General features: G+C 43.6%; 1 protein-coding gene across 2 annotated transcripts in view; it reads right to left on the reverse strand.

Moving 5' to 3' along the window:
* Nucleotides 1-2,029: 2,029 nt before the first annotated feature.
* The window catches only part of KNL1 (kinetochore scaffold 1), a 27,141-nt gene continuing 2,068 nt past the window's right edge, over nt 2,030-27,102 (reverse strand). Inside the window, exons 5-25 of one of the 2 annotated variants that reach the window (XM_073639129.1) lie at nt 26,820-26,872; nt 26,028-26,058; nt 25,179-25,213; nt 25,037-25,089; nt 19,161-24,143; nt 17,628-17,769; nt 17,036-17,103; nt 11,185-11,283; nt 10,469-10,584; nt 9,660-9,750; nt 9,463-9,579; nt 9,283-9,370; nt 8,845-8,916; nt 8,466-8,505; nt 7,607-7,708; nt 6,614-6,714; nt 6,219-6,287; nt 4,987-5,096; nt 4,654-4,772; nt 2,990-3,112; nt 2,030-2,847 (exon numbers count right to left, since the gene is read on the reverse strand). In XM_073639129.1, coding sequence (XP_073495230.1) covers nt 2,751-2,847; nt 2,990-3,112; nt 4,654-4,772; nt 4,987-5,096; nt 6,219-6,287; nt 6,614-6,714; nt 7,607-7,708; nt 8,466-8,505; nt 8,845-8,916; nt 9,283-9,370; nt 9,463-9,579; nt 9,660-9,750; nt 10,469-10,584; nt 11,185-11,283; nt 17,036-17,103; nt 17,628-17,769; nt 19,161-24,143; nt 25,037-25,089; nt 25,179-25,213; nt 26,028-26,058; nt 26,820-26,872 — 6,709 coding nt within the window. In that variant the 3' untranslated portion in view covers nt 2,030-2,750. Of the gene's footprint in view, nt 2,848-2,989; nt 3,113-4,653; nt 4,773-4,986; nt 5,097-6,218; nt 6,288-6,613; nt 6,715-7,606; nt 7,709-8,465; nt 8,506-8,844; nt 8,917-9,282; nt 9,371-9,462; nt 9,580-9,659; nt 9,751-10,468; nt 10,585-11,184; nt 11,284-17,035; nt 17,104-17,627; nt 17,770-19,160; nt 24,144-25,036; nt 25,090-25,178; nt 25,214-26,027; nt 26,059-26,810; nt 26,873-27,102 lie in introns of both variants that reach the window. The other variant, XM_073639128.1, reaches the window with a different exon arrangement.

A 27,102-nucleotide genomic window follows, 5' to 3' on the forward strand; every position in this document is an offset into this window, starting at 1 on the left:
TCTCCCCGAGGATTAGCTTTAGTTTGGAAGCACATTTTCTAACATAAGTGAATTGCATTATGGTACTTTTTGTAATTGATTTTCATTTATTTATTTTTTTTAACTGTCTCCTGCAGCCTGCAGGAATTCCCATACATTGAAGGCTGCTCAATCCCTTGATTGACCAGGAAAGAAAACTCTCGCTCTAACTTTCCAGTTACTTTAGCATATATTTTGGGAGATACATGGGGGTTACCACTCAGCCCAGGCTTCTCAAATATTATTTGCCAGAATCAATGGCAACAGTATTCAAAACGTTTATGTGGCCCCCAAGAGATCTATTCAATTGTTTTTAAATAAATGCCTGTCGATAAATTATAAAAAGTAGTCTCCAGTTGAAATATGATGCGATTTGGGGTACAACAGCTTCTTTAGGGGCTACAGTATCTAGGAATCTGCTCTACCCATATTCTATCTACAGTCATGGCCAAAAGTATTGAGAATGAGACAAATAGTAATTTTTCCAAAGTTTGCTGCTTCATTTTTTGTAATGGCAATTTGCATATACTCCTGAATGTCAGAGTGATCAGTTTAACAGCAATTACTGTACTTGCAAAGTCAATATTTGTCCAGAAAATGAACTTTAACCCCCAAAACACATTTCAACATCATTGTAGTCCTGCCTTAAAAGGAGCAGCTAACATCGTTTTAGTGATTGATCCATTAACACAGGTGTGGGTGTTGATGAGGACAGGGCTGGCGATCAATCAGTCATGATTAAGTAAGAATGACATCACTGGACTCTTTAAAAGGAGGCTGGTTCTTGGTATCATTGTTTCTCTTCAGTTAACCATAGTTATCTCTAAAGAAACACGTGCAGCCATCATTGCACTGCACAAAAAAGGCCTAACAGGGAAGAGTATCGCAGCTACAAAGATTGCACCTCAGTCAACAATCTATCGCATCATCAAGAACTTCAAGGATAGAGCTTCCATTGTTGTCAAAAAGGCTCCAGGGCGCCCAAGAAAGACCAGCAAGCGCCAGGACCGTATCTTAAAACTGTTTCAGCTGCGGGATCGGACTACCAGCAGTGCTGAGCTTGCTCAGGAATGGCAGCAGGCTGGTGTGAGTGCTTCTGCAAGCACTGTGAGGCGGAGACTCTTTGAGCAAGGGCTGGTTTCAAGGAGGGCAGCAAAGAAGCCACTTCTCTCCAGAAAAAAATCAGGGACCGACTGATATTCTGCAAAAGGTACAGGGAGTAGACTGCTGAGGACTGGGGCAAAGTCATTTTCCCTGATGAATCCCCTTTTCGATTGTTTGGGACATCTGGAAAACAGCTTATTCGGAGAAGAAGAGGTGAGAGCTACCACCAGTCTTGTCTCATGCCAACTGTAAAGCATCCTGAAACCATTCATGTGTGGGGTTGCTTCTCAGCCAAGGGAATTGGCTCACTCACAGTCTTGCCTAAAAACACAGCCATAAATAAAGAATGGTACCAGAATGTCCTCCAAGAGCAACTTCTCCCAACCGTCCAAGAGCAGTTTGGCGCCCAAAAATGCCTTTTCCAGCATGATGGAGCACCTTGCCATAAAGCAAAGGTGATAACAAAATGGCTCATGGAACAAAACATAGAGATTTTGGGTCCATGGCCTGGAAACTCCCCAGATCTTAATCCCATTGAGAACTTGTGGTCAATCATCAAGAGACGGGTGGACAAACAAAAACCAACAAATTCTGGCAAAATGCTAGCATTGATTATGCAAGAATGGACTGCTATCAGTCAGGATTTGGTCCAAAATTGATTGAGAGCATGCCAGGGAGAATTACAGAGGTCTTGAAGAAGAAGGGGCAACACTGGAAATATTGACTTGCTGCATTAACTCATTCTAACTGTCAATATAACCTATTGGTACTCATAATATGATTGCAATTTTATTTCTGTATGTGATATAAACATCAGACAAACACTAATAAAAACCAGAGGCCAGCAGATCATGTGAAAATATAATTTTGGTGTCATTCTCAAAACTTTTGGCCATGACTGTACCTACGGTACACAACAGCATAGAGAGCCTCCCAGGGAGATCAGTTGTCTCAGGGATCCTGTTTGTAACAGATCTACATTACAAAAGTTGTAATCCATTATAAGATAAAAAGGACCTATTTATATGTCCGTGTATACCAACATTTAACACAATCCAAGTATAACAGATTTCATACATTCCTGTGAAAAAAAAGAATTGCTAATAGATCAGAATCAATAGGAATGATGTTTATTCTGGTGCACAACTTTTTCACCTTTCAAAGTAAGATCTACAAGCAAAAAGGCACCGCGATGGGAACGACATTGATGCCAAGGTTCACAAACCTTTTCATGAGGAGAAAGTAAACTATAAGAACAGCAAGATCTGGGTAAAGTGGGTCATTTAAGAGGTTTAAATAAACATCTTATCAATTGGAAGGTAGGCCAAAGTAGTGGAGATGTTTTTCATTATAATCAATGACAATAGTCATTGAGAGACGTCACAACTTTTTACTTCTACTTAATTTTGAATCCACAGCTTCAGATTACTACAGTGTCTAACCTAAAAGGGAGCTGTACCCCCAAAACACTCATCTTAATTGGAGTCGTTTTTTTAATCCCTTTATTTTAAAGTTGACATTTAAATTTCATTATGGCGCCACCAGATTTCTTTATGGTGTGACAAGGCGCACAAACAGGATCTCATCAAGTTCTCTCCATTAGAATAATATATTTGAAAGTTTCTTCTTTAAACGAGTAGATTTTCATGTAAGGATTTCACCGCTCTCTTCAGATACCAGAGGCCAGTGGGAACATTTGACATAATTTCCGTCACTCTGTTTTTTCTGAAATGTAAAGCATAACCACGTCAGCGTCACAGCACACGAGCCGCCCCATTTCAGCTTATCATCACTTCACCTCCACAGTAAAAGTTACCAGATATTCTAGTATATTTTTCTAGAATAAGTGAATCTCCTGGATACTTACGTAATGCTTCCAATGCGATTATTCAGTGTAAAGGACAGTGGGGCGGTTGGGTAGGTGTCAGAAAAATGGATTATCAGCTCAAACTTTACAAGAGTTGCCAAGCTGGAAAATAGTAGACTTACTCTAGAAGGAAACAAAAAAAAACACAAGTCCAGTTAGCCCCAATTATCCACCCATTGTAAATGTACATGTCACTTAAATGGAACCTGTCAGCAGGATTTGCTATGTAATCTGACAGCAGCATGACGTAGGGGCAGAGACCCTGATTCTAACGATGTGTCACTTGTTGCAGTTTTGATAAATCACTTTCTGCTGCAGCAGTTCTCTGAATGCAGAGCGCTGTATCAACCCATGCTCCCCACTGATTGTGCACAGAAAGTGGCCACTGTGCATAGGCAGAAAGCCGCCAATCAGTGGTGGGAATGGAGTTATACAGAGCAGGATAACTACTTGGCAAGTGACAACTAGTCGTCTAGTGATAATCTACTGCTGATAAAACACTGGATTTTATCAAAACGCAATATGCAACCCAGTGAGTGTCACATCGCTGGAATCAGGGTCTCTGCCCCCACAGCATGCTTCTCTAAGATTATGTAGCGAAACTTTGCTGACAGATTCCCTTTAAAATATTTTTTTGGCCCTGTTCAAGCTATTAAAAAGGAAAGCCATGCCTATATATAGTATATAAAACTTCCCCTGATTTGACGTTCTTAACGTGATGGCGCCCTGAACACCAGTTTCCCGACCTTTCAGCCAGATCAGCGGCTCAGCGGTCAGGTCACGTTGAAGCGGCAGCCATCAGAAGAGAATTCTCTCGTAAGCACAAGTTTCTTCTTTTAAAAAAAGGGATCTCTTCCCACTGGTAACTTTAATAAGACCGTGGAAAATCCCTTTATTCCCCTTCTGCTGGCAATGATTCAGCCGTGGCATAAATCTATAACCTCAATTTTTAATGACGCAAATGTGTCATATTGCAAGAGATATGGCCGACACTAGATTAGTCAACTGTAGCAGACAACCAAGAGGTGGCAGTCACTGGGTTAAAACTGCACTGCCATTGAAAGGATGAGGAGACTGGAATCCAAGATTACGGTTTATGGGTCAACACGTTTCGAAATATCAAACTTCATCAGGGCCACAACACAGAGAGTTGTCCAGATGAAGAAGTTCGATACTTTGAAACGCGCTGACCAATAAACCGTAATCTTGGATTCCTCTCTCATCATCATCCTTCCAATGGCAGCCCAGTTTTAACTTTAGGTTTCCATTACGATTGATACACACGCCCCCTGAGGAAGCCGGGTGAAACGCACGTCGGGGCTGGGAACACGCTGGTCAGGCGATCCTTTCATTTGCTCATAGGTATGTAACCATCAGCTTACTACTCTAATAATAAAGAGGTGTTCTAATATACTGGATATAGCCTGACAGTGCTCCTGAGGTCTTCTTGCCTTTTATGTGTAATTTTTATACTATCTGGAGTATTATTGAACGTGTCCTATCCCGTTGGTTAATCCCCTCCGGATTTTTTTGTTGTGTTGCTGCAGCAGGCCAAGCATGCTGAAAGTGCAAAAACACAGAAAAGACTAAGGAATGCTTTTAGGTTTACATTAAGGAGATGCAGAGAAGTCTAACTATATCATCTTAGCAAAAGTATTCCTCACTCTTGGCTCTGTACGTGGACCTTTACAACGTTATATACTGAGCCCCATCTTGTTAGGTTCTCCAGCTCTTCTCCGAGTAGTTTACAGCGGCTCACCACCAGGGACAAATCAAAAATTAGCTGGAAAAGTTAAAAAAAATAAAATAAAATAGTTCACATACGCATGAGACATCAGGCAACGCTACAGATAAATTACATGCAGTCATGTTGAATTGGATTATTAATCTCTGGAGTGTCGGCACCCTGCAGGAAACCATGAGCCATCTCCGGGCATGGCCGTGCGAGTCTGCACAGTACTGAGGTCCCGAGCGCGGATGTGTAGGACATGGATTACCTGGGGGACGTCATTCTGGGTGGTATAAGCCTCATGAAAGGCAGACTTCTTTTCAACGTACTGAGAAATCAGTCTGTGGACCAGAATAGTGGAAGGAGGCGCAGATGCATCTGAAGACCAGAGGAAAAGCAAAATCAAGAACCAACGCTTTTCTATGCAAGTGCACACACAGATCAGGTCCTTCTCCCACGTTTATCACGTCATCGACCCTCTGAGGAGGATCCGTCACTAGTAATAGGTCATTTTCTTGCGGGATATGAATTCTGCTGTCCTCCTGAATCGGGCGCCTTTTGTCCCGGAGATATGGCCCCTCCGATGCTCAGAGACCAGAACTACCAATAATCATTCTATAAAAACCAGGCTACAGATTTCTTCAGTGAAAGTATGTAGTAAATCAGTGCACCAGCGCCATCATGGCAATGCCTTTAGGTGAATAGGTATAATCCTGATAACAGGTTCTCTAGCTCCTTCCCCAGAAAATTAAAAAAAAAAAGTGATCAATGTGTCACAATTATCCCAAAATGGTTTCATTGAAAATCACACCTTGACATAGAAGTAAAAAACAAGCCCTCGCACAGTGGGACAACCACAAATGCAGTAGGGGCAGCTTCATGTCGGTAATGAAGGTACATCAGGGGTTATCTAGAAAAAAGGGTCCCCCCAGCCACGAAAAAAAAAAGGGTCCCCAGCCACGAAAAAAAAAGGGTCCCCAGCCACGAAAAAAAAAGGGTCCCCAGCCACGAAAAAAAAAAAAAGGGTCCCCAGCCACGAAAAAAAAAAAAAGGGTCCCCAGCCACGGAAAAAAAAAAAAGGGTCCCCAGCCACGAAAAAAAAAAAAGGGTCCCCAGCCACGGAAAAAAAAAAGGGTCCCCAGCCACGAAAAAAAAAAAAGGGTCCCCAGCCACGAGAAAAAAAAAGGGTCCCCAGCCACGAAAAAAAAAAAAAGGGTCCCCAGCCACGAAAAAAAAAAAAGGGTCCCCAGCCACGAAAAAAAAAAAAGGGTCCCCAGCCACGAAAAAAAAAAAAGGGTCCCCAGCCACGAGGCTGCTGATGGCTTCATTATTCAGTGCCGTGTGGAGTTTGCATACAGGGTCCAGCTGCTGAGCACTTTGTCCTGAAGCCATCCCTCGCGTTTCACCACTCAGCCTCGGAAACCTTCCTTTATTCTTAATGTCCCTGCTGTGGACCATTTCCACAATGACAGTCAAAATCCAAGGAAAGGTCAGACTCACCATCCAGCTGAGACGCCACGGTCACATGGGAAATCCTTCTGCATGGCTGGTTATTAAAGCGCTCACCATCTGAATAGGAACACAAGATAATAAAGACCGGAGAGCGGCCATATAACCGAATACATGCCCAGGACACGACGGCAAGGAGCTCTGCTCTAGATACTCTGCACCATGTGTAGGCGCTCTCAATAGGCTTGGCGGGTGGGAGAAGGGGAAATATTCTGCTTGTGACCAGAATGGGATAAAACGAACCATTATTTCTATGATAAATTTCTCTTCTCTGTGTAGTAAAGACACTAAAAGAATGAATGTAACCGATCTCCATCACCACAAGTCACTATCTGATGTGGTGGTAGAGCCGTTCCCACATTGTGCGAGAGTGAATCGCCACCTACCGATAGGATCTCCGAACGAGACGGAAAGTTCCAGAGAATCGTACAGGAAATTAAATGCCGCTTCTGTTTCTGTCCACTTAACCAGTTCCCATTCAGTAAAACTGAAATGAAAATGGCAGGGAAATATGTATGGGTCAAGATTAACAAGTATACATTTAGGCGAAACCTCCCAGCCCTGCGTAATTAGCATCTACCAAAAATGCAAACAAATGAATACAAGTAGATAATTCTCTTTTTCTCATGTCATTAGGTAAGCTACGGACACAACCCCTGAGGAAGCCACAATATGGCGAAACATGCAATACCTTCAAGTCCACATGGATTGATCTCTTAAGCCACCCATCAGTTTGGCAATTGTGTATACAGTATATTTTTTTAATATTTTTTTTTCTGTGCATCTAGGTTACCATTTATCCAGTCTATTGGAGGAGATGAGAGATTATATATAGATATTTTTCTCTAGATGATTTCTAACTAAATTGGGCTGTGTAGTTATATCCTGCTTTACATAGATTTGCTAGATAGGCTGCAGGGAGAAAAGTTATATTCTCCGTGCAGCCACTCACTTCCAGCCATTGGGGTGGTGTCATGGAGGTGAACAGCAAGTGCACGGTGCTCACCGATCCATGACTGACAGCTCGCCCTATAGCATGTGTGCAGCGTGTGTGCGCAGCAGGATGACAGTCGGGGTGCAAAACTTATTTTGGTCTATTTTTTCCCCTTTAGTCTACAATAAGGAGGAACAAGTGAGTGACTGTTCATATGTAGTAGATAGATTTCATAAATTTTGAGACCACCTCCATTGATGTGAACGGCCACCATGTAATTTTATACTGTCTAGCCGGGCCAAAATCAGCTGTTTGCCAGGGGCTGGGAGCCAGACCTGTGGCAATAAGCTTCCATTCCCAAAGCCAAGTGTTGGAAATGGCAGTTTTGGTTGGTCGCTATACTTTGAGGTCTACTGTGTATACCTGGAGAAGTCGACAAACCTACCTGGGTTCCTGTAATCGTTCGCCAATAACTCGCGCCTCTTCTTGCAGGGACCCAAGCCGTGCCAAGAGCTTTTGTTTCCTTTCTTCTAGCTCTACGTTCTCCCTACAAAAAGCAAAATGATGGATTACATGTCCCAGGTTTCATAGTATACGTCGCCTTGTGGATTCTTTTATGGGGGAGGACTGCTGTGCCAGGGGTAATTTGGAATGACATAGTATCGGCATCTTCATTCCTATACAATGCAATGTGTGCAATCCCCTCTGCAGCCCCCCTGGAGGGGACAAGGGATACTCAATGTTTTGTGGCCTAAAAAAATCAAAAGTGTAGTTGAGGATGGCAGCCATGTAGATAAGCACTTTAAAGGGAATCTGTCAGCAGGTTTTTTATATTTAATTTGAGAGTAGCATAATATAAAGCACGAGCGCCTGATTCCAGGAACGTGTCGCTTATTAGGCTGTGTGTTGTAGTTTCACTACAATCAGTGTTTTATCAGCAGGAGATTATCACTGCAGGACTAGGAGTCACACGCCAGGCAGTCCAACTAATCTGCGTTACCCCGCCCCCACCACTAATTGGCAGCTTACTGGATGCAGTGTACACAGGAAGCAGCCAATCACTGGTGTGGGGGTGGGGTAACAGAGCTCAGCATTATGAGCTCTGCTAGATTTACAGCAGAGAAAACAGGGATTGTATTAAAGCTGCACCAAGCAGCCCAGTGACACATCCCTGGAATCAGGCTCTCTGCCCCTACATTATACTGCTCTTGGATTACATAACAAAACCTGCTGACAGATTCCCTTTAATAACATATGTAGATGATAAAACGTATAATAGTTAAGGGCGTACAAAAGAAACTTACCGGATGGATCTTCTGTGCTGGGACTTTAAGCCGTCAATCTCTGTTTTAGTCAAAAAGTCACAGTAAGAATTTGGGCAGGATAAATTACACTTTCAGAATACAAAATATGGTACACCATGATCACAGAGAAAGAAGACCCAATGACCAGCACTTAAGGCCTCATACACATTGGACCAACATCGGCAGGATCTACTGATGTCAGAGGAGATAAGGATCTGGTACTGGTGAGAAGCTACCGCCACCAGGGTCTGGCAGTGGCTTTCTCAGAACAGTGGAGCGCTCGGCAGAGCAAGCGCCCTGTGTATGGGGAAGACGGTTGATGACTGTTGGCCGAACGCCGGGGTCCCTACACCTTCTCCTGAACAGGACGTGTACTCACCTGCCTGTACACAACCTCGGACTTCAGCCGGCTGGTTGTCAGTCCTACATTCTCCATCCAGTCTTACGGGATCTTACAAGAAAAAAAAAAAAAAAAAAAAAATCAGTGACACCTTAGTGGCCATTACTGGTGAGGTCTCCAACCTGCATGACAACCAACATCCTTCCAGAAGAACAGCAGTAATCTCACCCCCACCACTAGTCCATTAGGACTTCAAGAATACTTAAAGTATTGCTTTTCCCCCATTAGTCCAAAAGCCACGACTACCTGGGAAGGCTAGCGAGTGCACGAGCGGCTCGCAGGCAGCAGGAGGTGGCTGCACTTATGTTCAGCCCTCCTACAGCTCTATTGTCATGGGAATTACGTTAGTCATTAAAGGTTATATCTCCTACAAATGGAAAAAATCCCAGTTATGATACAAGTAAAACTGTAGCCTACCTGTGTGTAGGCTGGAGATGCAGTCAGCGAGCTCTCCCAGGAGCTGGTCAGCCGCACCGAGTCTCGCTTGCAGTTGCTCCTTTTGCATCTGTTTGATAGAAATACAAGGCCCGGTTTACTGAACGAGAGTTCCCGATGGGCTACAAAACACACGAGAGGGATGTGGAAGGAGAGGACTACCTGAGCCGTGCGGAGCAGCTTACTGTACGTAGACACCTTGGCTTTATGGGCTAGCAGTTTGCTTTTCTTGGAGTATAAAGACTTCATATTTTTTAGGGTTGCTCCAAAGCACATCAGCTGGAACCACAGAAAAAGAGCAAAACATGGACGATAAACCCAAATTAAATAAACCCTCCCCTGGGCATTCTTCCCCTTACCTCGTTCTCCGAGCACATCCTCAGGGCCTCCCAGAGCAGACTATTCACCTCCACCAAGGGCTTGTGCTGCCGCTCCGTGGACACCTTCAGCCTGGGGCAAGAAAACACAATGGACGAGTGCTCCCGACTGCGACCTCTGAATACTTACTGCACCTCTCCACGCTGGAGCGGTGTCACTGCTGCATTCCCTGCACCTAGTTTCATACTTACCTGCCTCAGTCTTCATCCGCCATCAGTGCCGCTCCGGTCGTCTTCTGCAGGTTGTGACCTGTCGGCAGCTCCAGTGTGTGTTGGAGCGAGCTGGAGATCACGTTTCAATGCAAGTCTACAAGAGCCTTGTTCTGGCTTATAGACTTGCATTGACATCTTGTGACTGTTCCAGCTGACTTCCGGTCAATCAGAAGCTGCGGTCACAACATGGCGGAGCGAGACCGGAGCGGCACAGAGAAGACCTGAAGACGGCAGCTGGTAAGAGTATTACTAGGGGCAGGGAACTTGCATACCCAGTGGTGCTTTGTAGGGTTAATCTCGCTGCTTTGAAGCTTCAGGGCCCCTTGCACACCCTTGATGCTTCTAAGGCAAAACTGCCTCTTCAGAGGGCCCACGGTTTAAGTCATTGGTGCTCAATGGTCTAAACCATCACCAGGAGCACATCGCCCCCTGCCAAAAGGGAAGGGGCTGGGGAGATGTGTGCTCCTGAAAACCAATGATACACCCCTCAAAAGGTGTATTTCACCCCAATGGTCACCTATCCAGCAGAGGTGCCCAGTGTGGGAACTACAACAATCCAAACATGTAAGAACACTTACTCCTCTATTGCTTGGAAGAAGGTGTGACACTCCTCATCATACACCTGGAGCTTGGGCTGGTACACGTACTGCTCCAGCAGGACCTCCGATGCCGTCAGCTCTGCAGTCACACCATGCTGTAGACAAAAACGGTCAATCTCAGAGCGGCATTTTACATCTAAATTCTGTCCCATTAAGAAAAAACACAATATAGCCGGCTCAGCTATAAGAGCAGTGTAATTAGGGAGAACGCTCCCCGGCCCCATCACCAGCGCCTGATGGCCGTGGGGTGCAAGTCAGATACATCGGTAGCTGTCAACCATGGGTAAGATGCCCCCGGCTACTGTGCACCCACCGCACATTAAGGACTGAGGACTGCTTCTTATATTATGCTGGGCTTAAAGGGACATGTTTAAAGGGGATATGCAGCCTTTATCACAGAGCTTTAGGGCGTATCCAAAGAAAAACAGCCTAAAATCTTGAAATTTGTTGATAAAAACCAAATAGAGAAAAAAAACAAAAAAAATTATGCAAGTTTTATCTATGCAAAAAATAATCTAATAAACATAATATAAATATATATTATAATATAAAAAAAAAAAAAATCTAAAATAAATATAATATAATTATATTATAATATATACACACACACACACACACACACACACACACACACACACACACACACACACACACCTTTCCTACATGACCGAGTGCGGGAGCAAAAGACAACCCACCTTGGATGGAAGTTCACTGTACCGTGGCTTCTGGATAAGAATACGGATTCCTAGCAGCACAAAGAACTCCTGGACTGTAACGGTGCCATTGTGAAAATTCTTAGAAAATAAGAAAAAAAAAAAAAAAAGACAACATTATAAAATGACGGTAAGAAAATTAGACTTTTCATATATTCCATGAATGCAGCGCAGTCCAATGTGCACAAGAAAGTCTATGCATGGACATATCGATGGCGTGCCCTTAGCATAGTTCAGACCATTCACTTCAACAGGGCCTGCAGTACCCGTGACCGGCCACTACACGGTGCAGATTCGGCTCTATACATTGTACTCCTCGTGGCTGCGGAACATGAGACCGGCACTGATCCGATATTGATCACCTATTCTAAGGATAGGGCATGTGTGCTAGTTGTGGACAATCCCTTTAACACAATCTATACTCAAAATACACTAAATTACTTACCGGTAATGAGATTTTCCTGAGCCCATGACAGCACCACAACGAGAGAAGGGATCCGCCCTTCCAGGACAGGAAACCTACAGAATAAAAGGGCGGCGCCTCTCCACCTCCTCAGTGGTTTACAGAGCATGAGAGGACACTACTTAATCGTTATATATCCCATGATTTTTCCTTCTACACACCATGTGAATCAAACACCATGAAGGAAATGAAGTGATCAACTTCTACCAGTGATGGGAGGGAATATAAGGGTGCTGTCATGGGCTCAGGAAAATCACATTACCGCTAAGTAATTTATTGTTATCCTATCACCCATGACAGCACCACAACAAGAGATTTACAGAGAAAAAAACGTTAAAGTTAGGGTGGGACCACAGCCTGTAGAACAGTTTTTCTAAAGGAAAGGACAGCAGAAGATCCCAGATCAAGCATATAGTGTCTATAGAAGGTGCAAGGTTGCAATTCAGTCTTCACCTTACTAAATGCTTGATGGGGACATCCACTTTCTTATTGTTCTGCCATGGATTCCCCAGATTATCACAGAAAGTAGGGTGCACAATTTCCTGACTTCTATGGAAATTGGAAGCCATCTTGTGAAAATAGGGTAGCTCCAGAACCGACCCATCTTCAAGGACAGGGGTCTCAAACACGCGGCCCGCGGGTGGCCCTTCAGGCTACTTCATGCGGCATAGACCCCGATCGCGGCCCGGTCCAGGAGCTGCGCTTCAGTTCAGTGTATTGCCGCGCAGAGACCGGCTCTCTGCACAGCAATACCAGTGGCAGCCGCCGGCCTATCAGAGGCCAGCAGACATCTGCGTCCCAGCGCAGCAGTGTATGACGTCATTGCCATGCGCAGAGGTCAACTGCTGGCCTCTGATAGGCCGGCTGCTGACACTGGTATTGCTGTGCAGAGAGCCGGTCTCTGCGCGGCAATAGACAGAACCGAAGCGCAGCTCCTGGACTGGGCCGCGATCGGGGTCTATGGTGTCTGCGGGCCACAGGTGCAGAAAGGACGCCGAGGGAACGGAGGACAGGTGAGGAAGAATCTTTTTTTTTCTCTTGTATGTGTAGAACGGCACAAGGGACAGGCCTAAAACATGGGGACATTACAACAAGATGGGGACCAGGATGGGGCATTACTACAAGATGAGGACATATCTACAATATGGGGACCGGTATGTGACATTACGACAAGATGGGGACAAAGATGGGGGACATTACAAGATGCAGGCCAGGGTGGGGCACATTACTACAAGATTTTGGCACAAAAACTTCAAAATAAAGCATGAAAAAAAAATTTTGCCACTAAAAATGCTGCTTTATATCTAAACTAAAGTAAACAAGAAAAGTGCATGTTTTATTATCGCCACATCCATAACGACCCAAGCTATAAAAAATAAAACAGCAAAAATGTTCAAAAGGTGTATAGAAAAAAAAATGGTATCACTAAAAATGTCACTTTGTCCTGCAAAGAATGCGGCCCCCCAAATTAAATTTATTTCTGTGCGAGGCCCATATACCCAGCCGAGTGCGAGACCCCTGGTCTAGGATCTGTATAAACAGAGGATTAACCGACCAAGCTTGAATGTCACTAACTTACCATGCTGAAGTCAGGGCCACCGGGATAATAGTCTTTATTGTGAAGACCCTGAATCCATGGGTTCAAGCGAAGGCTCGTTAGCTGTAAGCACTGGATTCAGATCCCAGGGTGCCATCTTTGGACTGAACATGGGCCTAGATCCAAAACTCACTTCCACGTTCCTTGCTTATTCAATGCAGGTTGGACACTGTTCCAGTAGTCCACAGCTAAAGAGGTCCACTTATAATTCTCTTCCTCTTTATATGAGGTGCTGTTAATGATAAAAGGTGAGACTTCGCCATCTGAACTGATTAGACATAAGTGTCATTAGGGATCTTGGCAGAGTTCCTCCATAATGGTTTATGTAGGATAAAGCTACTTTGTTGTATGACAAGACCTTTACATGGTGACCCTGTATAGATGAATGGAGCTTTCTTATATACTGCCTAAAGCTTCTTCAGGTTAGAGGAACCCGGTCTTTAGAGGCAGCCCCCGGGTGTGTACCCGTGACCATGCTACTACTGGAATGTAGGAGATTACTTATTAACAGCAATTGCCTTGTTCAGAGTTGTGGCCAGACTGCTTATTAATTTTGACATATGGCAGGACTCCTTATTCTACCTTAGGAGACCACAACGCTTTCTCACTGCCCAGTGAGTTCTGCAGCGCTCGATGGATCTGCCCAAAATAGTTGAGGTAAACTATTGTCAATGCCTCTTCCTTCGATATGAGAGTTGTCCTAACTACTAAAAATCTCCATAAAGCCTTAAGGCTTATTAACATCTGAATGGAAAGACAAACTGAAAGCCTAAATCCTCATTTTATGCCAAGAACTATTCTCAGGAAATTTGATGTTTCATGTGAATTGGAACCTCCTTAAATGCCTATACTACTATATAGCAGGTCTTATAGAGTCCATTTCCAATTATCTAACTCTCAGGAATCTCTACAGCCCCTTCAGGTTGTAGCAAACCCAGGTAGGCCTGGGTTAAATAATAGCTTTACAGGTCTTGATTAGGGCCCCTGGAGAGCTAAGCACTAGAGCAGGCTAGGAATTCACCTTAGACTGCTGGAGAGCAGAGCAGACTGTATGTGTCTTGGAGCTAATCAGAGACGCAGGCCAGACTCCACAAGTATCAGTGGTTGCCCTGGATAAATATTGTTTTGTTTGATCAAGCTGGGTTAGCTGAGCAATATGAGTAGTCAGGGTCTGTCCTATTTAGTCAGAGCTTGGACAAGACCAGAAATATTAATGTTTACGACTTCTGTGCAACCTGTAAAAAGCAATAAAACTGCGCTTGATTGGCCCAAACCCACAATGGCTGTATGAGCACTACATGATGCCTCCTACCTTTAAGAGTGAAAAACCTACAAGGTTTATTATTAACCTGCAAAACTAAGGAAGCGCTCTTATTGTCACCTGCCTCCAACCGGCATTCTACCGAGCCAGCTGAGCACCAGCCAGGAATACTGCTACCCTCTGTCTCAAAATAGAGGCTAGGATATTTTTCCCCCTGAATTCGGTAAGCTTGCCATGAACAGTTTACAGTTGCTGAACTTGGTTTTGTCAGAAATAAACTTAGTTGTGGAATCAGTACCTTTACAAAGAGGGACTATGAAGCACAGGGGCGCTACAAGGCACAGACACCCTATAAAGCACTACAAGGCACAGGGGCACCCTGAAGCACCGAGAGACACTGAGGCCCCATGAGGCACTGTGAAGCACTATGAGGTACTAACAGGCGCTATACCATGAGGCACTATGATGTGCTATAAAGCGTTATGCTATGAGGCACTATGATGTGCTATAAAGCGTTATGCTATGAGGCACTATACCATGATGTGCCATGAGGCACTATGATGTGCTATGAAGCGCTAAGATGTGCCATGAGGCGTTGTGAGGCACTGCGCTCAGATTTTTATTTAAAAGAGTAATACATCTGAATGAAGGATAAACCTTTCTTTTGGGTGGTAAATTTCAATTGTCAGACTAGCCCCACCCGAATGAACCAACTGATGAGACACAGCTGGACAGCAGACCTTCACAGAGACCATGTGCCGTCCTATGGATGGAGTAAACAGACTGGAGGGCAACAGTAAAAACCTCTGAGTGTTACTTTAACATTTACTAAGCAGATTGAGGCTCATTTTTGTGGTAAATTCTGAAGGACAATCATGAGGCCCAGACATGTGGCTAACTTTAGCCTAGAGGTCTAAGGTCCAGCTTCCATCCTGAAGCCAAATTTAAAGCACGGAACCAGATTATGTCTTACAACAGAGCGCACACACACCTATTTTTGAGTTTTGCGCTAACTTCCTTCAGCCTTTCCTAGTAACCATAACAAGGAAAGGGCCCCATAAACAAGGTAAACATTCACAAAGATCACTCACCACCAGCTGTACGGATTCGGAGGCTGGACCAAGTCACAGGTCTGTTCCTCTCCATCCGGCCATGCCTGACCAATACTGGGGTGGTCAATCCCAGGCAGGGGCGCCTCCAATAGTGCGCCGATCAAAGCTGGAGCAGCTGACCCCAGGCAGGGCGCAGCTCAACAGGTGCTCCCATTGATGTGCAGAGCTGGAGCTGCCGACCCCAGGCAGGGGCGCTGCTCAGTTGTATCGGGATCTTCCACAGGTAAGCCTGTCTAAGGTTCTCCCACCAAGGACCCTCCGGTACGCTTGTCATAAGGTCCGCAGGCTGGTACAAAACAGTAGCTGGAAACATGTTAGAAGACACGGGTCTCAGCTACTTCTTTTTTCACCGGTGTGCATCTTAGGGCGCGATTTCCTGGATAGCGTCATGCGCCACCGGGATGCGAGGCTGCCAGGCCACCATAAGGTAATGGTGCGGCTGCTACTTGCGGCCATCCTTTGGAACAGGCCCCCTTGGACCCACCATGGTGCTTCCAGGTCCCTGGAGCCGGCCGCAGCAGAGACTCTGCCATGTTGGAAACCGACCGGCCCAGGAATAATCTTCTCTTTCTTTCTTCTGCCGCTGTTTTAACAAGGTTCCCCCTGAAGGACAGGAAACCAACTGAGGTGGTGGAGGCGCGCCGCCCTTTTATTCTGTAGGTTTCCTGTCCTGGAAGGGCAGATCCCCTCTCTCGTTGTGGTGCCGTCATAGGTGATGAGAATATTAACATTTCTTTTTTCAGAGAATAAAAACAGAAAAATTAAAACATAGGGGTCAAGCTTGAGAAAAGATTATGGGCGTTTCTTTAATGAGGGTTGTCCAGGCTTGGGATTTAGGTTTCTGGTCACTATGACTGCAGACTTGAGAGTCCTCACAGCTCATAGTGCGCAAACTGTCAGGATTCTCCAGTGCCGTGAGCGGGCGGGAGAGAAACTGCAAGTATGCAATAGACATGAGAAGCCTCCTGCATTACAAGCAAATTAAGAGAGGCCAGACAAGTCTAGTCAGAATGTGACGGAGGATGCAAATTGCATGATTGTGGTCAAACGACCGCCTGCTCACTGGAGAATCCTGACAGCGCACCCTGAGAGGATTCACAAATCTGCAGTCTTCAAACTAAAATCTGGTGCTTTGCACCACTGGAGTAAGATGTGTCAAGTTCATTAAACAGGTGCTTCCTAGTGAATTATCTTTTAATTGTTGTGCGCCTCTGCCAAAAATATGACTCCACTCAGGGACTGGAGTAAATCACTCCACCAAAGTCGCTAGAGCTTTGATGGATTTGCCATGTCCTGCCCCTAAACTCTACTCCCCTTGACCAAGTTTGCGACTTTTCCAGGTAGCAAAAACACCTAAAAAAAGACTAGTGGGCAAGGATAAAAAAGCAAAAGGCTGATACCTGCCAGAGACTCTGCTCACATCTACTAGTCCATGGTAACTGAGAGTCCATCTGGCTGCAGTGTTGACCTACAACATAAGAAAACATTATATTTAATTCTGAACAATAGATAATATTCACAAAGGTCCAAGTCTAAACTCCAATCCTACAGTGGTGATCCAGAGCGGGGGGAAAAACAAACCTGCAAGTCATCTAAAAGTTTGTGCCTTAACTGGTACGAGAGCCTTCACGAAAAGCATTCAATCATCCATCTTACTCTACAAGACCTACATAGTTGCACTGCTTTTACAGTAAAGAACCCCACTGTAGGATATTGTGAAACTAGACTTGGAAGTGTACATTAATGTGATGGTAAGCTGTACTGACACACCCACAATGCACTTCCAGGCTAATTTGCATGAGGCCACATGCAAAACAGGCATCATTGTTGTGACAAGACCCGCAAAGTCCTACCACTAGACGAACAACAACTCAAGATCTGCTGGTGGCTCCAAGTGACAGAAGAAAGTGTAATATTAGTACACTACCTGGAAGCATTACTTGGGATACATACCCTACTCTCCCAAGTAATAGCCACCGGAAAACCACTTACTGCTCAGCTCCACCGACATGCCATCTCCCCTGGAATCCTGAGAGCTGCTGCTGTTACACGTCCGCTCGATGCCCTTACTTGCTTGAGGAGTGGAGGAATCACTTACGTACGATTTGTCAGAACTTTTAAAAGCCGTTGAGGTCTAGAAAAAATAATGAATTATCAGATAAGAAGACAAAAATAAGTGATTAAAAGGTCACAATTACTACAAAGAACAAAACATTTCCCTTCTCTAAAGGCTTTTTTTGTGGATGCATGAATTCTCCTGAATGCAAAACATCCATCATCCAGTTTTAAAGTGAACACAAGTCATCAGCTAGTCACATCAATATCTTATGGATCCATGGGGACCTGCACCGACCGGCAGTACAGGGAACTGTAGTCCCATTACAGAATACAGTGGCAAATCCGCAGCTCCATTCATTCTCTATGAGTTAGTAAAAGCTCCACTATAATGTGGATAAGAGTTCCCACGTCTACTGATCTGCGCAGGGCCCAGCGGTTGTATCACCACTCATCAATAAGTTCTCACCTCATTCGTTTTGTTGACCTCATTGCTGGCTTTTACGGCAGATGGTTGCTGCACCCATCTGCAGACATGACTGGCCCCCTATAGGTTTTTAGGAATTCTTCCATCTGTTCAGAACCCTCAACTCCTGGCCAAATTAGAGATGGTTATGGGTCTCCTACTGTGGATGATCCATCCTGCACTACAGACAAGCTATTCTTCACAATGGACACTAATGCTTGGTTTTACCCTGCAGGGAAACTGATCACTTATTGCCAGCCTTCCCCAGAGATCACAGATCTCCTCGTAAGTCAAGGAATGTTCCCGAAAAGATTGTCCAAAGCGGACAACACCATGCAACAACTACGTGATGACAAAAACAAATAGTAAACCTATATTTTAATTTAAAGCGGTATGGTATTCTAGCCTGATCCGCATCAAATCGAGATTAGGGCCCCGACCACGAGACATGGCCGTGCAGACTGGGTCTTCTGAACATTTACGGGAGCTCAGGTACCTGCAGCTAATCAGATACTTATGGCATATCCTATAGATATGCTGGAAACAAACTTTAAGTACTATACAATTAAAAGGGAACCTGTCACAAGGGTTTTGCCATTTAATCTGATAGCAGCATGATGTAGAGACCCCAATTCCAGCGATGGGTCATTTACTGGGCCTGCTTTGTGTAGCTTTGATAAAAACCACTTTTAAATCAGCAGACCACCACTAGAGGAGTGATAAACCTTCTGCCATTTAGCAGCTTTGTACACTTTGCATAGGCAGAAAGCTGCCAATCAGTGATGTTGGTGGGGTAATCCTGAGCTCAGCATTCACAAAACTGCTGGATTTGCAGTGAAAAGTTTTTTTATATTCAAAACTACAGCACCCCAACTTGAGACACCACTGGAATTTGGATCTCTGCCTCTACATAATGCTGCACTCACTAGGGGTAGCAAAAACCTAGTGACAGATTCCCTTTTGACAAAGGCGAGAGAAATCAGGAAATTAAGTACAAGACACACCTGGCCATCATCTTCATTCAACCTGCCCCTCTTCTCTCTCTGACTCTCAGAATCCCTCTCGGTATTCCACACTCTCTTCTGACCATTCATAGAGTCTCTGGGTTGAGAAGTCGACACGTTCACGTTCTGCTGAAGAGCCTCTTTCTTGCACAACTCTTCCCAGGCACCTTCAGGCACCTCATAGTCAAATACGCCATTGACCTCTTGATCATCAGGAAGCATCTCTTCACCTATACACTGCCCGTAATCAATATCGTGTAAAGTCTTGAGAAGTACTTTAGCGCTTTGATCATTTTTGGGTTGAGCTTCAGAAACAGAAGACGCAACCATGTCAAGTTTACTGGTGCTGGACGCCCTTTTATTGGGTAATTTGGGCTGGAACATTTTGTCTGATCGCCTGCTTGGTAAGCAGTATTTCATCAATATGGTTTTCGTTCTCTCAGTAGGTTCCTTTTCTTGAACTGTTTCTTGGTTTGGCGACCCTGAACTTACCGAGACTTGTTCTGTAACGGAACTTGAAGGACATAAAATTTGGGATGTGGCTGGCAGCTGATTGATAAGGCTCGAGACAGGTGCAGTGTGGGGTAAAAGTTTTGGCTTCTGCGTCAAACTCTTTATCGATAACAGGACATTGGCAACGCTTCTGCGCTTATTTCTACTCTCTTCCGATAATTTAGTTGGGTTTAGAAACCCTTTAAGTTCAGAGGAGATGCCGTCTGTAAGAACATTGATATTTGATAGATCACGTTCTTTGTGAAGAGTTATATCCTCCAAGTTTTCAGTCTCGGGTGTCAAGCCAACAACTGAAGCTTTGTTGACTAATCCAAAGTCTTTGATTTCTTCTGTAGCATGGACAGTCCTGTCCTGGTGCTCTACATCATCACGTTTTTCTTGTTGCGACGCAGGTTTAAGGACTTCTTCCAACATTTCATCTTTAGTCATCTCTGGAAAGCAGAAAGACACCCTTTTCCCCTTTAATTTGGCTTTTTTCAATTGCAGTTCTAGTGCAACTTCTGGATCTTTCTGAAGAGTTTCTTCTTGAGGGACACAAGCTTTTGGTTGTTCAGGTGTGACATCTTTAAATTCCGAGGTGATCAGGTTGGATTCACGTATTAAGGAGTCATTAACCTGTGCATTGCTTGCATTTAGACTCTCAATTTTAGCTCTTATCAATTGACTTTTCACTTCGTCAGAAACGGATTTATCGTCTAAAACGCCATTTTCCTCCAAATTTTCCATCTTGCAATCTACACCAATGCCTGAATTGGGAGTTAGTTTGGAATCCACATTGGCCGAGATGCTATTTCTCAAGGATATATGCCTATTTTGATGGTCAATAAAACCCACAGTAATATTATTGGATTTATCGAATATCAAATCTGATTCAGCATTACTAGGACCAGCCTTCAAAGACACATCTCTCAGTGGACTTGTGTGCACTTGCGGGAGCTCACCATTATCCAAACCCTCCAAGAAGATTCCCGATCTTACAGACAACGAAAGAGACCTTGCGTAACTTTTCCTACGACAATTCTCTAGCCTCTCTGTTGACTCCATTTCCATTAATTCTCCACCATCACCCTTAATTACGCCTATGCTAGAGCTGGTAATATGGGGATTATGGTCCAATAAGTTGGCTTCTACAGTAGCGGAGAATGCTTCAGTGATATTCATATTCGATTCACTTGGAAGCATTGTTTCATCGCCGTCAGGAGGCAAGATCTTATTCCTTTCTGCCAAAACATGGTTTCCTTGCAACTTTGATAACTCTCTTATTGAGATGTTCATTGTTGCATCATTTGTTCCTATAGACATGCGTAAATCTTTATATGAAGTAGATTTAGAAACTAAAAGAGGCAAACTTTCATCATTTGACGCAGCTTGAGGTCTAGCTGTAGCCATTTTGTCACATGTAGTGGCTTGGCCACAAGAAGCCATGGCTAGAGAAACTCGAGAACGGGTCTTCGAAGGACAGGCAATATATGAGGCCTCACAAAAATTTTCAATTGCCACAGTATGAGAGCTTGTCGTCATTTCCATATCACCTTCATTATATAAAGTTTTATTAAAGGAAGCATTATTTTCCAGCCCCTCAGGAAGATAAACATTTGCATGGGTCTCCTCCATATTGCAAACTTGAAGTATTGTGTCATCACCGGGAACTAAAGACCTTGGACGAGAAGAAACACTTTTCCGATTCGAAAAACGGAGTGAAACGGAAGCATTTTGATTATGCAGATATGACATTTTATCAATAACCTCAGTGTTGGACTTGGTAATGTCCATGTCTTCACCCTGAAAGCATATCCCCGAAGTAAGGTCGTCTGCCATATCAACTGCTTTGCCCATTCGATCAAGAACAGATTTTCTCTTTGTACTCCGAAATACTGTAGTAACATTTTTAGCCGTCTCTCCATCCAATATAAGACATCTTGTCATTTCCATATCATCTTTGTTACATACAGTTTTATCAACAGAAGACTTGCTTACGAGATTCTCCGTAACCTCAACGTTTGCATTGGTCTCTTCCATGTTGCAAACTAGAAGTATTGTTTCATCGCTGGAAACTAACGACTTTGCGCAAGAAAGGCTTTTCCTTTTTAAAAGAACGTCGGAAATGTGAAAGCCTTTACCGTGTAGCTTTTCTGATATTTGATAGATATCCGCAGCGTTAGACTTTGTAATGTCCTCGTCTTCACCTTGAAAGGATATCCCAGATGTAAGATCTTCTGCCATATCAACGGCATTAGTCGTTCGGTCAAGAACAGATTTTTTCGTAGCATCAAGAAATTCTGCAGTAACACTTTTAGCCTTCGCACCATCCAATAATTTGCTTTCGATTGTCACCGTAGGAGGAGATCTTGCCATTTCCATATCACCTTGATTGCATACAGTTTTATAAATGGATGTCTTATTTTCCAGACTCACAGTAAAATCAACATTCGCATTGGTCTCATCCATATTGCAAACTGGAAGTGTTGGTCCATCATCAGGAATTAACGACTTTGGACGAGAAGAAACGCTTTTCCTCTTTGAAAGCCTGTTTGAAACGTCAGCACTTTTATTATGTAGTATTTGATTAATAAACTCCGTATTGGACTTTGTAATGTCCATGTCTTCACCCTGAAAGGATATCCTACATGTAAGGTCGTCTGCCAGATCAGGGGCATTAGTCGTTAAGTCAAGAACGGATTCGCTCTTCGTGTTCGGAAACTCCGTAGTAACATTTTTCGCCTTCACGCCTTCCAATAGTTTGCTTTCGATCGCAGTCTTATGTGACTTGGCGACATCCGTATCATTGTGGCCATATACAAATAATGTCTTATCCTGCGATTCACCAGACACAGGACTATTCTCCAGTTGGTTTCTACTTTGAATGTTAAATAGGTCATCATCTCTGTTTTCTGATTTGTTACCCATTGAAGACAGAATTTTATATTTTGGACCGGGAAGTAGCACATCATTTCCAGGCTTCTGACTGTCGAGAATTAACGTATTTGACATGGTAATGTCCATATCTTGATCATACAAGGTCCGATTGGTATAGTTCTTCTCCTCGACATCAAAGAATGAATGAGGCTTAGAAGTGCATTTCACGTCCCCAAGATTACTTTTACTTACTGAGGCAGTGCCCAATATGGTGTTTCTTTCTGACAATCTATTACTGACCTCAGCAATCGCCTTTTCGAAAGCTACCGTATGTGGTCTGGTCATATCCATGTCGTCTTGGTCGCATAGATATATAGTCTTTTCCTGTAAAGCTTCAAAACCTGGATTTCCTTTGCTCCAAGGCTGCGATTTTCCATTAGCGAGAAGCAGACCTGCATTGACGTTTGTCATTTCCATCTCACCTTCCTGATGGACAGTCTCATTATGAAGCTGTTGCTTTAACACCTTACGATCTGTGTCCGCCTCGCGACACATTTTTAATTCCGTACCCATGTTATCTGAGGAAGTAGCAGGACTGATGTTCTGCAAATTAATGGATTGATTATGTAATGCAAGTTGATTTAGCTCATTGGTAATCATAGTATGACTCTTTGTAAACTCCGTGTGGTCGTCAAAAACGGTTTCATCAGCGGCAGAGCACTTTAATGTGGTTGGCACGTACGGAACAGATCTCCTAATTTGGGAATTACCATGCAAAAATGTATTTTTAACAGCGATTGTATGCGAATAGGTCATGTCCATATCATCCTGATCGTGTTGGAATAAAAGGGTCTTATTTTGCAAGGTCATACAAGGTGCCCTGCCAGCCTCCTCAGAGTAGAAACCAGAGTTGGACTTTGTTAAGTCCATGTCATCATCTTGAAAGCATATCCCAGATGTCATGGCATTAGTAGTCAGGTCAAGAAAGGGTTTTCTTTTTGTATTTTGAAACTCCGTAGCAGCATTTGTAGCCTTCGCCCCTTCCAAGATTTTGTTTCCAATCGCTGACGAATATGACCTGGTGATATCCAGTACATTCTGGTAATTTTCATCAGACATAGGATTAGTATTGTTCTGCAGATGGTTTCCACTTTGTTTGTTAAATTTGCAAAATTGCTCCTTAAGAATACTTGTGTTCTGCCTTCTTGAGACTTCGCTCAAAACGTTGCTGTCAATGGAAACGGTATGCAACCGAGTCATTTCCATGTCTTGCTGGTCAGAGGTGAACAGCACTGTCTGGTTGTCATCATAAGTCGATTTCTCTCCTCCCAAACTTGCTAAGAAGTCACTAAATTTAATTTTGTTCTCCATGGAAGAATCTCCTTTAGAGTCTAAATGTTTTTTGCCGCCAGTGGACAACGAAAAGTCTTGGTTTTTGACCACGTCTCTGCTGTTTTGGGATTTTAAGCTGGCCAGAAACTGTTTGGTATCTATCTTCTTAGTTCCTTCATCAGTCAGTCCGTGAATAGTTTGGGTGTTGCATGCTGTCATATCCATATCATTGTCCGAAGAGAAGAACATCGTCCTGTCTTTAGCATGCTCAGCATTATTCCACTGTGAAATAATAAAATCAGAGATAGAATAAGAATAAATCCTATCAAATTTAAATTTCCACAAATACATAAAACTATCAAACATGCTAGCGACCATCCATACCAGATGTGCAAGTTTTCATCCTTTCAATATTAGGCCCAGTTCACACTAATCTAGCGGTCCTGTTGTATACCCCCACGGTCTCGTGAGCTCAGTTTAGTGCAGGGTCAAGATGTGGCTTCCACTGGCGCATGCTTCTAAAGATGTGGTCAAAGAGTGGAGGCACCATGGCAAGTGAGTATCATTTCACCATGACACCTTCATTCTTATGGATACAAAGTACTACACCCAATGTTTTAATAAGCAGTAAAGAGCGGTCAAATAAAGGGTTGGGTCAAGCACTAATGTGATCTAGTTTCCTCATCATAAATCACAATAATTTATGAGATATGACAAATTTGGTTGAACATGCTCAGATACACCTATAGACCCAGTCTAATAACTTTAACCGCTGTACCTACCGTCCTCATCTAATTCATGAAAAGCAGATGCACCTATAAACCTGTCTAATAAAACATCCTCCAGACACACAATCAATAGCCACATCATCCAAAAAAAAAAAATTTCCCATCTATCTCAATCAAAAATCACGAGATGAAGGGGCCTGCAGCACTGAGAAAAAGCAGGGTGCTACTGGGAAATGTAGTTTTAGCCGTTATTAGGACTGACCACTAAGCTGAATGCAGCTTGAAGCTGTATGTGCAGTGGGGTTGGGCGCAGAAAAAGCCATTGTGGGAAGACCCATTTAATATGACGCAATGCTTTTTCAATTCAGTGCAACAGGCCAGTTTCTAGGTTTTCTATATCATCGTTTTACAGTCCTAACTTTACATAGTAGCACAGACTTCACTTACATTTGAATTATGACCTGGAACCTGAATTGGTCCATGAAGCAGGGTCTCCATTCCTGCAATAGTTTTTCAATTAAGAGAAAATTAGTAAATAATTCAAATTCTATTCTGTAAATTATAGAGAAAAGTCTTAAGATTTGTGTACCTGCAATCCCATATTTATCTGCTGCTCCTTTATAGCTGGGAAATGAAAAGTACAGAGTCATTAGGGATAGGAAAAGTTAAGAAATTTACATTAACTTTAGCCTAAAATCTATAGCTTATAACCTTCTTTGACAGTGTACAAATATGTAATTTCGGGGCTTCTCAGGGATGAGACAGTCGTAATGGTTATTATAGCAATTGAAACATTTCTTAAAAATTAAAATAAAAAAATTAAATACATAGTAATAATCCTTGAGCTTCCCCCGATTCTGGCATTTTTTCAGATTTGCTCTGCGTCGCTCCATTGCAGAGATCTTGTTTGTTTCTTAAGGAGCGCACTATGTGAAATCTCTGCCTGCAGACCAGCTGGGCATCTCTTCAGCGTCTCCTTTAGGGGCAAGCTTCTTCAACCATTCCTCCCAGACACTGCCAATCACAGCTCAGTAGCTGATCTTGCAGTCTAAGACTCCTCTGAGCTGTGATTGTTCGTGTCTAGGAGGGACAGGTGAAAGCGCACGCCCCCAGAGAAGACTCTGAACAAACGCTCAGTTTTATGCAAGTAGAGATTACACATACTACGCTCCAAAAGCAACAAATGTGAATATCTCTGCAATGGAGCGACACAGCAAAACATAGAAAACAGCAGCAGAATCAGGGGAGATCACTGATTTTTTATGAGATAAATGGTCTTACTTTCTTGAGCAAGTGACTCATCCTTTGCAAATGAGCTTTTATAATGGCTGGGTGGACTCAAGCTATTGGATGGGAATTCAAAGATCTTACCTACCCACCACAAAATTAGTAAATGATTATTTCCCTCATCACAAAAACAGCAAAATCTGATACTTACATGTTGGTGCCTAAATTGCTAATAACATAACCTATAAAAAAAAAAAAAGGGATAAAACGTCTGAATATGAAACCATTTCATAAGAGATCACCTGGTATCCTACACATTGTTAAAGGGATTATCTGGGGAAAACAAAATAACTTTGCCCGGGGGACTGGATAAGTAAAACACATTACCCTTCTGCCACCCACCTGGATCCCGAGCAGGCCGCTTTGTGGTGATGGCACCGTTTCGCTAAAACCTGTAATTGGCTGCAGCGGTCAGGTGAGCAGCAAGTCATCTGAGGACATGCTGCTCAAAGTCTCCTCAAAAATTTATTAAAAAAAAGGTACCAGACATTCCCTACAACGGATGCAATAAAGGGTTAAAACCCAGGATTATAACATTCTGGAAGGAGGCTGCTCAATGACCTGTGCAATGCAGACACTAAGAAGCCTCACTAGAGTCCTGCCAGGGCCTGTCACACAGTGATGGCAGCTGAGCAGTTTCAGCAGCAACTAACAAAATCAAACGCTTAAGCTGCGGCCTATGAAATCAGGCAGATCGGCTGTATATAAATGGACAAGGGGTGCTGCAGTGAGCCTAATAAGCAGTAGACGCTGTAATGAAGAGGGCAGTTCACAGGACTCACACCCGGGAACCAAGGGCTACCTATGTGGCTGTGAAGCCGGGCTCCTAAAAAGTCAACTAATCTGTAGTCATTCTACAGCAGTTTTTAATCAGTGGACAACCCCTTTAAATGGATTTCAGATTAGCGTGCAAGGTATCCCCTACAGAACGTACATGCGTTACCTTCATTTTCTTTATCATCTGATCCGGCTGACCGCAGCTCTGGTGTGAACACTCTGAAAAAATAGAGGCCAAGATTGGTTTTCTAGATTAAACTAAATATTTCAATCCCCATCAAACTATTTTTGCACATTGTTTGAACAGTCATTATGTGCTGACAGACCAAGCACAGGCGCTCAGTGCCACCTTGCCATGGTCAGACCGTTCAGTGCACCTTCCCAGGAGCCTGAGGAGGACAAGGATAGATAGAAAAGGAGGTGTGAAGGTGCACCGAACTGTCCGGCCA

The sequence above is a fragment of the Phyllobates terribilis genome, unplaced genomic scaffold (assembly GCF_046119375.1).
Source record: "Phyllobates terribilis strain yellow unplaced genomic scaffold, ASM4611937v1 Scaffold_7__3_contigs__length_470593459, whole genome shotgun sequence".
Lineage (NCBI taxonomy): Eukaryota > Metazoa > Chordata > Amphibia > Anura > Dendrobatidae > Phyllobates > Phyllobates terribilis.